The sequence below is a fragment of the Anopheles cruzii genome, chromosome 3, assembly GCF_943734635.1.
Source record: "Anopheles cruzii chromosome 3, idAnoCruzAS_RS32_06, whole genome shotgun sequence".
Classification (NCBI taxonomy): Eukaryota; Metazoa; Arthropoda; class Insecta; order Diptera; family Culicidae; genus Anopheles; species Anopheles cruzii.
The window spans coordinates 77458967-77468636 of record NC_069145.1 but is presented as its reverse complement, the minus strand read 5'-3'; the positions used below and the strand labels follow the sequence as shown (position 1 = coordinate 77468636).

General features: G+C 50.6%; 3 protein-coding genes across 3 annotated transcripts; all 3 read left to right on the top strand.

Moving 5' to 3' along the window:
* The first annotated feature begins 1365 nt into the window (after positions 1-1365).
* Positions 1366-4420, top strand: LOC128271488 (transmembrane 9 superfamily member 4). The gene is made up of 8 exons (XM_053009047.1): positions 1366-1519; positions 1611-2017; positions 2083-2238; positions 2296-2573; positions 2639-2848; positions 2918-3519; positions 3583-3721; positions 3793-4420. The coding sequence occupies exons 1-8, from the start codon at positions 1508-1510 to the stop codon at positions 3891-3893; spliced, it is 1905 nt and encodes a 634-aa protein (XP_052865007.1). The 5' UTR covers positions 1366-1507; the 3' UTR covers positions 3894-4420.
* Positions 4421-4621: 201 nt separating this feature from the next.
* Positions 4622-7899, top strand: LOC128271042 (DNA topoisomerase 3-alpha). The gene is made up of 4 exons (XM_053008475.1): positions 4622-4798; positions 4853-5486; positions 5558-5815; positions 5879-7899. Exons 1-4 carry the CDS (start codon positions 4622-4624, stop codon positions 7897-7899), a joined length of 3090 nt encoding a protein of 1029 aa, XP_052864435.1.
* A 331-nt stretch (positions 7900-8230) lies between these two features.
* Positions 8231-8817, top strand: LOC128273768 (RNA-binding motif protein, X-linked 2). The gene is made up of 2 exons (XM_053011805.1): positions 8231-8286; positions 8354-8817. The coding sequence occupies exons 1-2, from the start codon at positions 8273-8275 to the stop codon at positions 8799-8801; spliced, it is 462 nt and encodes a 153-aa protein (XP_052867765.1). The 5' UTR covers positions 8231-8272; the 3' UTR covers positions 8802-8817.
* Positions 8818-9670: the final 853 nt, after the last annotated feature.

Here is a 9670-nt window from a genome sequence, read left to right as displayed (position 1 = left end):
CGCGTCGCATAAATTGCAGCACTCGCAGAGGATGGGATTTAATTAATTGTGGGAATTTCGCACGTAAACACCTCATTGCCAAGAACGTAATTCGCGGACCGGGCATCGGAATGTTCCACAAACAGGACGCATCTTGAAACATGACCGGCGGCAGAAAGCACGAGAACCACTGGCACGTGACGAAAGACGACCGTCATAATGGCAGTTGTGTAAAATGAGTACATTTGTAAGAATTTCAACACCACAGGAACGATACTTTCAAGGCCCCTCGTGGCAGTGAAGACTTGCCGGGGCTCGGACGGGCGCGATGCCTGTTATCTGATTGCGATTATTCAAATTAACTGCTACCGTGCGACATAATTCATTTTCTAAGAAGGCTTAATTGTTTATTTATGGACAGCAACGAAATAGACTTCTCACTAGCCGTCGTCGACTAGGCGAGTTCTCTTCATTCTTTCGAATGATAATTCCCATTCCCAACGTCTTGCCGGCCTAGCGATGATTGCCAATTTTAGAGCTGCTGTAAATAAATTAAATAGATTCAAGCTAACGGTGGACAGTATAATACTCGTAACTGGTGTCTTAGATCCTTGTTTGAAAGTAAACTTTTCGAAACAGGAAGGATGGCATCTGATTAGGCAAATCTTGACTTTTGAGCCGACTTTTATCATTGGAAACTCGACTCTGGAGGTTAGGCTTACACGGCGGACTTTGCATGTATTACAATACAAAACAACACTTTGTGTTGTCTTTACACTAAGGACGAACGCCTTTCAAAGTTTTGCTTTTTCAAACATATCAAGGTTGAACAAATAGAAACTTTGTGAAAAATTGAACAATCTTCGAGCACGTTGGTGCAAAAAATAAATTGTTCAAAAGGGAAGAAAAACATCAAAAGACTTTAAATTGATTTACTTAACATATGACACAATCTCAATCTCACAATGACGATGCCGTCATTTCCTGCAGCAATTACAATCTGCAAATTTTAAATAAACTCCACATTTGAACGGATATTTCAAACTCACCAAGAGCCTCCCTTTGGGATCGTCAAATTCTCTCCTTTGCGGTTCGAACTCACACACACTACCTCAGAATGTTGACATTTCACGTTTTGAGTTTTCCTCGCGCAGTAAACACAGCTTGTCGTTTGGCACTTTCTCCGCAAGATTTCGTGCCATTTTTCCGCATTCCTGTTTCCTGCTGCCGCCACCGTTCCACTTTGAGGATAGCTCGCGGAAAATCCTGTTCCCTTGCTCGTGCCAACGTCGCGGTTTCCGTACGCACACCAGCTAAGTTACTGCGTTAGTAAACGCTCTGCTAAACGTTCACGTTGCACTGTCACTTTGGCCCAGCGCGACCTGTCATGTAATTTCTCAATGTAATAAGTTTTGTTTAGTTGCACACACTGGAGAAAAGTGCAAGTGAAATTAGGGCCATTTTTTGTGTGGTTTGTTGCAATTTTCCGATGAATTCGTCGTTTGCCTGAAGCAGCACGCCATACGCCATGGAACTGCAGGTAAGCACCGCTGCGAGCTCTGTTGTTGTGACAAAGAAGCCTAGGGACGACACAATGGTAACACAATGCTTATCTTCTAATGCCCCGCTAGGTACAAGGATGGGTCATGCACCGGCTGTTGCTGGCGCTGACCTTGCTCCAGCTGGCTGGCAACTCGGTCGCATTCTACGTTCCCGGAGTGGCGCCGGTGGAGTTTAAGAAGGGGCAGAAAATTGACGTGAAAGCTGTGAAAATGACCAGCACCCACACTCAGCTTCCGTACGAATACTACTCTCTGCAGCTGTGCCTCCCGAAGAACGGGACGGTCGTGTACAAGAGTGAAAATCTGGGCGAAGTTCTGCGCGGTGATCGGATCGTGAACACTCCGTACGAGGTGCGGATGGCGGAAAACATCCAGTGCAAGTTGCTGTGCAATTCGAAGGATCGACCAATGAACTGGGACCACGAGCAATCGGCCAAGGTGACCGAACGGATACGGCACGAGTACTTTGTGCATCTGTAAGTGGGCGACGACGACAAAATGGCCTTTCGAGACCGAGCTGATGCGTTTGCTTTCGTTTCAGAATCATCGACAACCTTCCTGTGGCTACCAAGTTTGTCAACCCGGACACGATGGAGCTACAGTTCGAGCATGGCTACCGACTGGGGCAGATGAATGGCCCGAACCTTTACATCAACAATCATCTACGATTCCGACTGTTTTATCATCTCCACAGCGAGTAAGCAGTGTTATGGCCACGCCGTAGCGCCGACGATTAACGTTTGCTTTGTTCCAGAAACCAATACCGGGTCGTTGGCTTCGAGGTGGAGACGCTGTCGATTAATAAGAATTCTCTCAGCTTCGACGGCGATACCTGTATCTTTCCGGACAATCCGAAACCACAGGCGGTCACACCAAACGGCCGCACGGAGCTGTTTTTCACCTACTCGGTCGTCTGGCAGGAATCGTCGGTGAAGTGGGCCTCCCGTTGGGACATTTATCTGGGCATGAACGACGTGCAGATCCACTGGTTCAGCATCATCAACTCGCTGGTGGTTGTTTTCTTCCTCTCCGGTACGTTACGACCCGGCGGACATGAGGCGGTCGAAGAACGCTTATTGGATCGGTTTTCTCTGCAGGAATATTGACCATGATTATGGTGCGTACGCTGCGGAGGGACATCGCCAAGTACAACACGGACGACAGTATAAGCATTGAGGATACGCTCGAGGAAACGGGATGGAAGCTGGTGCACGGGGACGTCTTCCGACCACCCCGTCACCCGAGACTGTTTGCCGCGGTCATTGGCAGTGGCATACAGATCTTTTTCATGGCCCTCATCACGATCAGTGAGTGCAGATGCTCGGAGCGCTGGTTCACGTTGTAATGTTGCTCATTTTTTTTCCCCCCGTTTTCAGTTATCGCCATGCTTGGCATGTTGTCGCCCTCGTCCCGTGGGGCACTGATGACGGCCGGTATAATGCTGTACGTGTTTATGGGTCTGATCGCCGGGTACTTCTCGGCGCGGCTCTACAAAACAATGAAAGGACGCAACTGGGAGCGTGCCGCGTTCCTGACGGCCACCTTCTACCCGGGGCTCGTTTTTGGGACATGTTTCTTCTTGAACTTCTTCATCTGGGACAAAGACTCGAGCGGAGCCGTACCGTTCGGCACGATGGTGGCACTGCTGCTACTGTGGTTTGGCATCTCGCTGCCGCTGGTGTTTCTGGGGTACTACTTTGGCTACCGAAAGCAGGCCTACCAGCACCCGGTGCGCACGAACATGATCCCACGGCAGATTCCGCACCAGCACTGGTACATGAACGTGGTCCTGTGCGTCCTCATGGCCGGCATCTTGCCGTTCGGTGCCGTGTTTATCGAACTGTTCTTCATATTCTCGGCGATCTGGCAGAATCAGTTCTACTATCTGTTTGGGTTTTTGTTCCTGGTGTTTTGCATTCTAGTCGTGAGCTGCTCGCAGATATCGATCGTGATGACGTACTTTCAGCTGTGTGCTGAGGTGAGTACGGAAGTCGAGGGTATTTTCCACAACAACATCAAATTCTTACCTTTCATTTTGTAGGATTATCGGTGGTGGTGGAGGAGCTTCATCGTGTCCGGTGGTTCGGCCGTGTACATACTGTTCTATAGTATATTCTACTTCTTTACGAAACTCGAAATAACGGAATTCATCCCCACGCTCCTCTATCTGGGATACACTGGTAGGTGTATTAGCGAAACGCGTTTGAGCCCCTGGAAAATGCTAATCGTCTCACTTTCGCTCCACTTTCAGGACTCATGGTTATCACATTCTACATTCTGACCGGTACGATAGGATTCTTCGCTGCGTATAGTTTTATAAGGAAAATCTATGGAGCCGTTAAGATTGACTAAAAGCCAGACTTAGGAATTGACAAGACTGGAACGGCTGGACGGAAACACACATCATCAACCCCCCAACTAACTTATCAGTGCAAAGGACACACGCGCGGGGCTTGTCGAGACCATTGCGAACGAAGGGGGGAGGCCTCTTTATTTTTCTCAACCGGACAACCCAACCCAACCCTTTGTTGTGATACAGTACACCGAATACCGGATGCAATTCAGTTATTTTTTTTAGATCGTATAAGAGACTTCAAGGCGAGTGCACCGTACTCTCGGAACGCACCGGGCCAAGAACCAAGTGAAGTGACAAAGTGTGTGTTTGCTGTAAAACTGCGTGCCCGAAACCTAACCACGGGTTTCCGGCCTTCGTGAAAGCCGGTAGCTCCGAGGGATGGAATCAGAGTTAGTTCTCACTTGGCGGCTTTATTTGTACGCTTTTAAACCCGTCTTTCAACTCAACGACATGCGCTGAGGCTACGCAATTTTAGTTAGATGTAAAATACACTACTAGTAAGTCATTTCGCGGCGAATGAATAAATAACTCCACAGAACGGAATCGATTGGTGCGTTTCAGTTCGTCCACTTGAAGGATATCAAAGATTTGCTGTCAAGAAACGCTTCCATCAGTTGACAGTTGAAATGCTTCAAATTTGACGTTTAGGAAGCGCGCCATTCGCAGTAAGCGTAAACAGGTAAACAGGAGCATCGTGTGTTTTGATCCGAAAGCCGGATGGTGAATGTTACGTTTGGTGGTACAGAACCGGCTAGCTTTTGCAAGATATTGCCACAAAGGCCCTCCGGTTCCGGTTATCGGTAGCGCATGTGGTGACAGAATGAAGTACCTCAATGTGGCCGAGAAGAACGATGCCGCCAAAACCATCGCAGGACTGCTGTCCCGGGGAGCGTCTCAGAGGGTGAGTTTAGGACCGTCACCCGAATCGGTTATCACCTTCGGTTATCGCTTACAGAGAGAAGGCTACTCGCAGTACAACAAAATCTACGAGTTCGACTACAATGTGCACGGCCAGTCGGTGAAAATGGTGATGACATCGGTGTCCGGACACTTGTTGACCCACGAATTTCTGCCCAGCTTTCGTAGCTGGCAGAGCTGCAGCCCGGAGGATCTGTTCGATGCACCGGTTCGCAAGAGTTGCCCGGAGTCGTACGCAAACATTAAGAAAACGCTCGAACGCGAAACCCGAGGCTGCACGGCGCTCATCATCTGGACCGATTGCGATCGGGAGGGAGAAAACATTGGGTTCGAGGTGATCGAGGTGTGCACTGCGGTCAAGGCGCAACTGCGCGTATTTCGTGCAAAATTTTCCGAAATTACGGCCACATCGATTAAACGGGCGATCGAAAATCTGATCCAACCGGACGCCCGACAGAATGCGGCCGTTAACGTGCGCAGTGAACTGGATCTACGAATCGGAGCGGCATTCACGCGCTACCAAACGCTACGGTTGCAGAGAATCTTCCCGCAGGACATATCCAACAGTCTGGTGTCGTACGGAAGCTGCCAGATCCCGACGCTCGGGTTTGTGGCGCAACGGTATAAGGAGATTGAAAACTTTATCCCGCAGGCCTTCTGGAAGATAAAATGTACGCGGCGATGGCGTTGGCGATGGCCGTTGGATGCTTACGTTCCATTGGGCTTTTCGTTTCCGTTTCAGTAACGCACACCATCGGAGAGCTGACGGTTGAGTTTAACTGGGCCCGCAATCGACTCTTCGACAAGCAGTGCTGCGAGGCGTATCTGATGGTGTGCCAGGCGAACCCGCACGCCAAGGTGGTGAACGTGACGGAAAAACCGAAAAACAAATGGCGTCCCACACCGATGGACACGGTTGAGCTGGAGAAACTGGGATCACGGAAGCTTAAAATGAACGCCAAACAGGTGATGACGATCGCCGAGAAGCTGTATACACAAGGTAATTTGAGTTAGTATGATCGACTGCCGATCGTAACTGTCACGATCACGGTTCTCGCCCCAGGTATCATCAGTTATCCGCGTACGGAGACGAACATGTTCACGGCTGACATGAAGCTGGTCCCACTGGTGCAGGCGCAGGTCAGTAGCCCCCAGTGGGGTTCGTTTGCTGAGAAAGTCCTGCAGTGGGGTCCCAATCCGCGCAACGGCAAAAAGTCCGATCAAGCCCATCCTCCCATCCACCCGACAAAGCTACCGACCAACCTGGCCGGTGACGAGTGGCGCGTGTACGAGCTCATCGCACGCCACTTTCTGGCGTGCGTTAGCCGCGACGCCACCGGGTCCGAAACGATCGTGAACGTGGTGATCGGTGAGGAAGAGGAAGAGTTTACCGCATCCGGACTGTGCATTCGCGAGCGCAACTATCTCGAAGTCTACCCGTACGATCGGTGGAACGCGAGAGAGATACACGGGTACCGCGTTGGCCACACGTTCGAGCCGACCGAGCTCGGACTGCACGAGGGCTCTACGACGGCGCCGAACATGCTGACGGAAGCGGATCTGATAGCGCTGATGGAGAAGCATGGCATCGGAACGGATGCGACCCACGCCGACCACATCAACACGATCAAGGAGCGTGGATACATCGGAGAACGCGACCGGGGCTTTCTGGTGCCCGGCACGCTCGGGATGGGCCTGGTCGAAGGGTACGAAATGATGGAGCTTCGGTTGGCCCACCCCGAGCTGCGAGCTGGTCTCGAGGTGGACCTTAAACTTATCTGCGAGGGCCGTAAGGATCCGGACGCCGTCCTGGCCGAACAGATTGGCAAGTACAAGGAGGTGTACCGCGTTATGTCACAAAAAGCACGATCACTCGATCAAGCGCTCGGGCAGCGCTTGAATCAGACGCCTCGCGATCCACCACCGGATGGTGCGGCAGCGATTGGTGGTGCGTCGTTGATGAAGGAAGTCTGCAAATGTCCCAAGTGTGGCCAGACGATGTGTCTTCGACAAAAGCGAGACGCCACCACATATCACCTGGGCTGCCTTGGGTTTCCGGACTGCAGGAACAGCGTGTGGTTCGATGACTCGATCCGCGAAGCCACCGTGTCCGATGACACGTGTGCCCGGTGTGGCAGCAAAAAGATGGTGGTCAAGTTCCGGCAGCTTCACTACTATGGGCTACTGCAGTCCTCGGACATGAGCGAGTATCGCACGTGTATCGTGTGCGATAGTAAGTTCCGTGGATTACTCAACATCAACGAAGCTTCCGTGTGTCAAGCCACGGCGCCACCTGCAGGTACTACGAACGGCTGGGGAACCAGTGCCAATCAGACCACTCGACCGGCTGCACCGTCCACCGCCAGGACCGGGAATGGTGATGGCCGAACGGATAGCAACACGTGGGGAACTTCAAGTAGCCAAACCAATCGGCTTCCAGCGCCCGGTGGCAGGGAAAATGGCGCCCCGAATGGAATTGGCCGATCAAATGGACCGACTAGTGGCACCAGCTCCTGGGGCCAATCCGGAAACACATCATCGGGTGGCTGGGGAACCAGCCAGTCGTCATCGGTGTCCAACCGGGGCACTAATGGTGGCACGTCTAGCTGGGGCAAGCCTCCCGACAGTCGGACCAGACCCTGGGGCCGTCCAGACGGGGGGCAACAACAGGCGGGAGAAGATAACAACGAAATCCTGTGTCGCTGTGGTACGCCAGCGGTAAAGTTAACGGTGAGAAAAGAAGGTCCCAACACGGGGCGGCCATTTTACACCTGCCCGAATCAGGCTGACAAGTGTGGGTTCTTCAAGTGGGGCGATGAGGATGTGCGTCCAGCGAGTGGGGGTTGGTCATCCGGTGGCGGTGGCGGAGGTTCGTCCGGCTGGGGAAGTGCAGGGCAATCGGCAGGCCCTAGCTGGGGAAGTAGTAATAGTAGTAGTGGTCAAACGGGGAGACGAGGCAACAATGACTCCGCTGGTTCGGGTGCGGCAGGTAGCCGACCGACGAAAACGGTCCGCAAGTGTGGCCTGTGTCGGCAGGAAGGACACACGAAAACCAAATGTCCCCAACGGGCATCCGATGAATGAGGGTAATAAATTGTTTTAAGTTCGCAGAACACATATTTCCTTTTTAATCCACTCCTGGGAAGAGCGACCGGAAACGGTTCCGAAATTATACCGGTCGATGGAAGCCGAAACACTATGTTTGTCCGGAATTTTGTCGCTGCTCTGTTTCGGTTTGTGGCCGGAAAAGTACCAGGGAAGCATGAGCCGGCAGGAGGCAAAACGCTGTACTAAAAATTAGTACATTGATCTTAGCGCCAAAATGCTAGTACTAAATCTGACAGTTGTGCTGTTTTGTTTATGTTTGGATTTGGTTGACAGCTGGACCGTGTTGTGAAAACAATTCGTTCCGGTTGTAAAATATAAAGCTTCGAAAGTAAAGTAATAGCTAAGAAAAATGAACCCCATGACGTGAGTATTGAGAATTTACAGGACTATTAACCTGATACGTTATTCAACTATTGGTCAACTATTGTAGGAATATGAAAAATGTGCTCAAATTGAGCGATCAGGATTTAAAACGCGGCGGCACCAACTCTTGGCACGACCAGTACCGCGGCAGTGCGTGGATATTTGTCGGCGGATTGCCTTACGAACTGACCGAGGGCGACGTGATATGCGTGTTCTCGCAGTACGGAGAGATCGTAAACATCAACCTGGTGCGTGATAAGGTAACGGGAAAGTCGAAAGGATTCTGCTTCATCTGCTACGAGGACCAGCGGTCGACGATTTTGGCCGTGGACAATCTGAACGGCATCAAGGTGACGGGCAAAACACTGCGGGTCGACCACGTGCAGGACTACAAGCCACCGAAGGAAAACGAAAAAACAGACGACGAAACCCGACAGCTGTACATGGAAGGCTGTGCACCGAAAGTTCAGCCGGCGCCGGAATCCGCTCATCGACGGAGTCGAAAGGACAAGTGATTCATGCTAATTGAACAGGGACTACTGAACATTGACATCGCGAAACATTATGCAAGGGTTGAAGGGGCCTACTACGAATGATTGGCAACCTTCAACCATAACAAATGGCAAATGGAGGCATTTTTGGAGGAGAAAGATCCAATGGCAGACAAAGAGACTGTACAAAAACTGTTAGATAAATAAAGTTTTTCCACCTAAAATTTTTCAATTACGAACGATTTCTTTCTTTTATCCGGAAAAATGTAAACACAGTAATTTCATTTTATGAGCTGTGTTTTTGCTTTGCTTCGGTCTCGTTGTATAAAAATATGTCATCTTTTGTCCAGCTTCAAAGGGGTTCCTGCTGTCCAGCGTCCGTCCGTCCTCTCCGGCAACGTCAGTATTCGGTTCACAGTTCTGCTTCGCTATGTATAAAGTCCTATCTATTCTTATGTACAGCACACGCGCGGTTCCCGTTAAAGAGTTTAATTAGTTAGTGGTTTGCAAAGGCGACTTACGGGAGGATATAACGGAACTGATTAGCTGAGAGAAAAGCGTTCGCTGTTCTTCGTTTCGATTTTGCACCAATTTGCACGGCATCAACTCCGCTGCTACTTCGATTTTGAACACAAACTGTTCGGCTCTCGCCTACGGTAAGAACGGTGCCCTACTTCCTACTCACTATCTACGCACGCGACGCACGGGCAAGCGGGAGCTTCGATGGCTTCTATCTCAGTTTAAATTAGTACAACTGTAGTATAATTAGTTTTATTATTAATTTTGTTGCTTCTTTCCTAATACCTGGTAGTAGTAAGAACTATGCACACTTTCCTACCGTTGCTACACCGTGATTTTGGATCATTAGCCTGAAGTCGGCGCGACCGTTTTGG

Coding starts and splice junctions, on each gene's coding strand:
- LOC128271488 (XM_053009047.1), top strand. Junction 2,239..2,295: donor TTTTATCATCTCCACAGCGA/GTAAGCAGTGTT, acceptor GCTTTGTTCCAG/AAACCAATACCGGGTCGTTG. Junction 3,520..3,582: donor ACTTTCAGCTGTGTGCTGAG/GTGAGTACGGAA, acceptor TTCATTTTGTAG/GATTATCGGTGGTGGTGGAG.
- LOC128271042 (XM_053008475.1), top strand. CDS start 4,622: ATGTTACGTTTGGTGGTACAGAACCGGCTAGCTTTTGCAAGATATTGC. Junction 5,487..5,557: donor GGCCTTCTGGAAGATAAAAT/GTACGCGGCGAT, acceptor TTTCCGTTTCAG/TAACGCACACCATCGGAGAG. Junction 5,816..5,878: donor CGAGAAGCTGTATACACAAG/GTAATTTGAGTT, acceptor TTCTCGCCCCAG/GTATCATCAGTTATCCGCGT.